This window comes from Buteo buteo, chromosome 15 (assembly GCF_964188355.1).
Source record: "Buteo buteo chromosome 15, bButBut1.hap1.1, whole genome shotgun sequence".
In the NCBI taxonomy this organism is placed as follows: domain Eukaryota; kingdom Metazoa; phylum Chordata; class Aves; order Accipitriformes; family Accipitridae; genus Buteo; species Buteo buteo.
In genome coordinates, this window is record NC_134185.1 from 30,079,243 (window position 1) to 30,085,242 (window position 6,000).

Consider the following 6,000-nt stretch of genomic DNA (forward strand, 5'->3'; position numbering starts at 1 on the left):
TGGTAGTGCAGGCAGACCGGGGAAAGAGCTGACAGTGCCAAGTAGGCTGATCATTGCTGATCAGTCTTGGAAATGATTTCTTGGGAAGTCCTGCTGTTTTGTGTTGAGTAACCAATTACAAACTTTATGCCTTGAAAACTATGTACACTTGTTTTAAAGGAAATAAGTGAAAAAAGCTACTCATCCCTAGATGCAGCTGTGTATTACAAGCAATACTCCTTATTCCTCTCTAAGTATGTCATGTTAAGAGGAAGAGAGAGACTGTCTCCTTTAAAACACTGTGGTTCAACTCCATTCCCTGAATTTAAACTTTTTTTTTAAAGAAAGCAAGAGAAAAGAAAAAACATCCATATTAACTGCACTGGACAGTTAATGTACTTGAGGGAGAGTTGACACTGTCACTGCCACCCTCCATAAGAGATCTTCTCTTACTGCAAAACATTCCTGTCAGATACTTAGAGTGCATATTCTACCAATTTATGCTACTCAAGATAGAGCTTAACTGAGGATGTTTGACTGGCTTCCTTACCGAAACGAGCTGGTGCCTGATGCCCAGGCAATTTCTAGTCCAGACAGTCACAAGAAATTGTTTCATGAAGATTATGTTTGACCAGTTCTTATCTCTGTAGAGTTAAATGCAGCCTATCCCTAGTGGTCAGATTGTACCCATTCAGCTCCCCGTGTAGATAAAAAATACCCTAAGTTAGAATTTGTTTGGATCATTAGTCTCTGAAATCCAAGAATTCCTTTTACTTTGATCAGTTCCCATGTTGCCCATAAAATTGTTTTGTCCAGTAAATGTCAACAGTGAGTGGCATCTCCAGGTAGTTCAGGATTTCTTATTTTCTTTTCCCTTTTTTAAGGAGCAATTCCCAATCTGTTATTTTTCTTTAAAGCAATTACCATCTTTATGGGGCAGTCATGTCTGTACAGGGGTGAGGTAGGGAATGGAAGCCCTTAAGCTGGAATGATTGTGATATGGGCCAGGAGCTTCCTTGGTAAGCTCTCCCAAGAAATCCGTGCCTGACTGCAGATCTCCTCTCATCTAGTGAGCAATGATTTGTGTAGCTTTTGACGAGGCCTGGATTTACAAAATGGATTCTGCTGTGGAGTGATGCACCAAACCTGTTTCCATTTGATGAAGGCAGATGGTCCTCTTACAGCTGTGTTTAACTTGAAGTTTGTTGTCTTACGTATCATATCCTCTCTTTGCCCTAACCAGCTTGGGGGTAGAGGGGGGTAGTTCCTTTCTTCCTTCCTCCCTTCACCCTGAATCAGCATTTTGTTACTTAAGGAATCAAGATGAATGGTGTACAGATGTGCAACCTCTTAGAGGTTGTGGGGATTAATTTTTATGTTAAAATACTGTTGACCCATACATCATTATCCTTCAGGGTCAAATATCCCATCCGTTTCTCAAAACAAGCAAATTATGTAGAATTATCTTTAAAACACATCCCAAAGCTATAAAAATATATTCTACGTTTAGGTCAAAGAAGGATTTCTGACTTGCAGTTTCAGGGAAAGAATTAAGTGCCCTTTTCCTCAAGAGTGGTCCTGTAGAAGAGACCTGGAGAAGTGGGTACAGGCTGGCTTGAGAGGAGTGTGTCTTAATTCGTCCTCATTTCCTGTCTGCCTATAGTAATTTTTTTTTTCCCCATGGATATGTTCAAAGCCTGTTGATTATCAGCCTGAGAACGGCTTTGGAGATGGCAGTCTGACAGGTGACCAAAAGACAACAGATAGTACCATGTCTGCAGTGGGTTTACTGAGGTCATTTTCTCTTGCTATTTCCCAACAGTGCGGTATTTAAGTAGAACTAATTTGCTGCTACTGGTGTACATGCTTTACATGTTAGATAGCCACGTGGCACTTAACATTTAGCAAGTTAATTTAAGCCAGTGGCATGCTACTGGTACCTGCTAGGATAGCAGATGAGAAGTGCTTCATAGTATCTCATTGTGTCCAGAAGAGGGCACTTGCACATGCACACAAGCATCTTGCTGTGTTGAAAAACCTTTTGTTTCACTCCTTTAGAGTGGGTATTAGGATATCCAAAGCAAGATGAGGTGTTGATCTTGCTAGGGGAGGGCCTGGAAAGGCTACAGAATAGCTGGAGGGGGAGATTGTCCACTAGGATTCAGTTAATCCTTGCGTTGTAATACTTTCATAGTATGTAAATATTGACTTAAATCTACTTCCATGTTCCTAGTACTTATGCTAAAGCGTTCCACAATAACCTTATTTTCAAATATGAATAAATAACTCTGAACTGTGAACTTAAGTAACGAACCACTCTGTATGTTGCTGCATTGCTTAAAAAGGTTATGACAGTGAGGATGCATTGAGAAGAAACACTTAGCGGAACAGAGGTTTAGCTCTGTCGTACGCTTGTTTTTATTTTCTCTTTGCACAGTTCAGTTGTTCTATGTGAGGCTGCTTATCTCGGTTCCATCTTGCTATTGAGCATAATAAACTGACATCAACCATAAGTGTAAAACCATTTTTTAAAGTTGCCATCAGTTTTCTTTAGCACTCAGATTAAAGTGTGATGTATTGTTTATCTTACAGTATTGATAACATTAGTTGACAAGTATCTTAATGGTATAAAGCCACAGTACATGATGAACTACACCTTTGTATATATAATAGGCCAATTTTCTAAACTATGTTCTTGGCTGATGTCAAATAGGTATTATGTGTAGGGATTTACTGTATCAACTTTAACTTTCAGAAGTACATGAATACTGTACAAGAAAAAAATCCTCTGATTGTGCTTCAGTAACTGTAGGAACTCATTTCAGTCATTTGTGTTCCTCTTCTGTTTGTATTCGCCTTCCACAAACCTCTGAGTGATTGAATTCTCCAGATGGTATTTTTTCTGGAAACTAAACTTAATATTTTCCTTTATAAAAGTCTGTGTGGCATAGTACCTGTGCTGTCATTCATTCATGCAAGGATTGGATTCTGGTGATGTTAGCTGAGATATTTCTAGTGATGCAGTGCTGTTAACACTTCAAGTGTCTGGTACTGACAACGTGCATCATTTTGCCGTACAAAGTAGAATAAAGAACATTTGAATGAGTACATAAACCAAAATAAAACACCAACAAAAAACCCTTGTCTGCTTACAGCTTGTATTTGATCAATGTCAAATGAGAATCCATTGCATACAGAATTTCATTTCTGTTAAATGTTAGGACTTTGCAGTAGGATGTATATGTTCTTGTTAATCCTAATGGAAGCCTTAGCATTCTAATTTTGAAATTCTTTAATCAATCTAGTGACTTAAATGTTTGCCATTGAATTGTAAAACAAAAACCAAATCAAACCAAAACCAACTTTACTCTTGCTTGTAATTGTTTGAAACAGTTTGGAGGAAAACCAATGGCAATATATGCTGAACATACTCCCATAAAATCTAATGCTTGCATTTTGATACCATGCAGGATCAAGATCAGCATTCTTACTTGTTGGATGGTCAATATATGCCATACAGGGGACACAATTCTTTCCGTGAGAAGTATTTCAGTGGTGTGACAAAGAGGATTGCCAAGGAAGAAAAAGACAATCAGAAGTAAAATATAATATAAACAGATTAAAAAATGAGGAAAGAATGAAGATCATGTTTCTTTGTAAGGACATCTGGATATGAACATTCATTTGGATGCTTCAGAAAAATAAATACTGCTTTTAATTTTAAAACAAGATGAAACCCACAACACAGGTTGAGAGCAGTTCTTTTTAATTAGCTTTGTTTATAGCAGATTTTATTGTACAAGCTTTTTGAGTCTTATTTAATTTATATGTGTACTTTCAAGTACTAATGATGATTGACTAAAACCATTATTATTGTTCTTTCACCATTAATGTTTACAAAAAAGTAGTAGTATTATTTGGCTTCTTAAACTGTGAACATCTGGCTGTTTTAGAAACACGTGGTGGTGATCATTTTCATTTGTTTTGTTTTTTTGTAAATGGTATACAATAAAACAAAAGATTGTTGTTGAGTTTTTTTTAATTGTTGCATGCAATAACTGTTTGTATGAATTCCAGTTGCTCTGACTGATGCCAGAAGTATTTAAAACAAACAAAAATCACAAAGAAACAAATGTGGGTGCACTCTCCCCCCCTCCCCCCCCCCCCCCCCAAAAAAAAAAAAGAAAGCCCCTGTGACCTGACAAACTCTGGAGAGCCTATTAAACCCTGTGAAGCCTGTCCACATCTGAAGCTCATCTGTACCTTGGATTTGCTTTTGCATTCCTAAACCTTGACTCTTGGTCAAGCCAACTGTCTGCAATTTTTGGTTCAGAAACTGATAGTTAAAGCAGTTAACAACAACAGCATAAAATCAGTAATGGTTCCCTAATGGTATTAAACCTAATCAAATCTTTGAAATTGAAGCTGCATTTGTTAAAGGGCAAACTTTGCTGAATCCACACCACGTCCATCATGAAAATACCTCATTTGAAAACCACTAAGCCCATTAATTCAGGATGTTAATGGTTCTTCTCATTTTGGTGGTCAAATATTCTTCAGCAGGGCGTTGGTGAATGTATCTACTTGCTCTGGCCAGAGGAAGCCTCGCTTCTCAACTCACTGTAAGTCACTGACTGTGGTCATGTTACAATCGTTGTAGATTATAATCTTGAAGTGCCTCTCCAAAAAATCAGAGATACCTAGGAGGGCACGGGTCATCGTGTATATCTGATTGAGTTCATTAACGGACTCTGCTCTTCTGTATGTTGCGGTCCTCGGCTGCAGCAGGGAGAGCTTGCATACTCAATGACAACTTTGTCTGACCTTCTGGATCTAATCTGTGGTGTGTTAGGAAGTTCTGAAATACTGATTTATTTTCTGTGTTTCCCTTGTAAATCACTTTGTTTTGAGACTTTTAATGTCAGCCATATAATAGTTGTTCTGGGCTAAACTTGGAGCAAGATCAAAGCTCAGAAATTTTTTCAAAAGCAGAATTTGAATTGATCATTTTCAAATATTACATCAGAAAATTACTGCTTCTGAAAACCTGTCTTCATATAACTTCTGACTTCAATTTTAGCATTAAATTTGGCATTCAGCTTTTATTACTTTACAAATTAAAATTACTTTCTGTTCTTCGTAGGCAAGGAATTTTTCTAGATGGATTTATTATGCATTTATAACTTCATTTTCATAAAGGTTACCCTACATAGACATGATCTAAATGGTTATACAAGATGTAAGGTAGTGGCAAATCTGGCTCTGTCTATTCAAAGAGAATGATTTAGTTTATTTCTCCTCTGCCTGGTCCAACTTTTAGTCCATTCAGCAGCAGTGGTGTGGCCTCTGTTTAGCAGTTCATACATAACAGCTCTATCATTACTGAAGAATACCATTTTGAACAGAAATTGTAAGTGTATTTGGGGTACTGCATCAACATCCGCTAATCAAAATAGTTTAGAATTGAAATCAGATGTTCAAGCTCTGCTGATCCCCAACTTTAAAGCTATTGTTTGGAAACATTTCTGATCTTTAAATTTCTCCTCGCTTAACGTTCATGCTCCAGCCGATTGTACGTGCAGACTTGCAAAGCGGAGGCGTTTATAGCTGCAGAGCCATCACAGTCCTTGCGCTCGCTCTAGCAAAGGACTGACAGGCGGGTGAGTTATCCTTTCGGCAGGATTTGGCGATCGGTGGCCGCAGTTTCTGGCGCTTTTGTTCGATCTGGTTCCATTCAGTCTCTTTCCGTCAGGTTCCAGTTTCCTGATGCTGGCAGGGCAGGGTCAGTTCACGAGCCCGCGCTGAACTCATGCTGTTGTCATTCTCTCCTTTGGGGTGGTTTGTGCCATTTTCCAGTTTTGAAAAACAAGTGTTATTTTTGGAGCACTTTGTTGCGCTGCAGCAAATTGGATGGAGGAAGGAGCTGAAAACGGCTGTGAGGTGATATGGGCAGAGGCTGTCTCTTGCTGCAGGGAATGATTTGTTGAGGCAACAGAGGGAGAGAGCGTCGTCTTTTCACAG

The 6,000-nt window shown here is 38.5% G+C and overlaps 1 protein-coding gene across 3 annotated transcripts in view; it reads left to right on the plus strand.

Annotated features, from left to right (window-relative positions):
- The window catches only part of TRMT11 (tRNA methyltransferase 11), a 28,273-nt gene extending 24,242 nt beyond the window's left edge, over positions 1-4,031 (plus strand). Inside the window, exon 13 of one of the 3 annotated variants that reach the window (XR_012653078.1) lies at positions 3,450-4,031. Coding sequence is in view for 2 of the 3 variants with exons in the window: in XM_075046890.1 (XP_074902991.1) it covers positions 3,450-3,581 (132 nt within the window). In the remaining variant the exon portion in view is untranslated. The remainder of the gene's footprint in view (positions 1-3,449) is intronic. The other 2 variants (XM_075046890.1, XM_075046891.1) reach the window with 2 other exon arrangements.
- Positions 4,032-6,000: the final 1,969 nt, after the last annotated feature.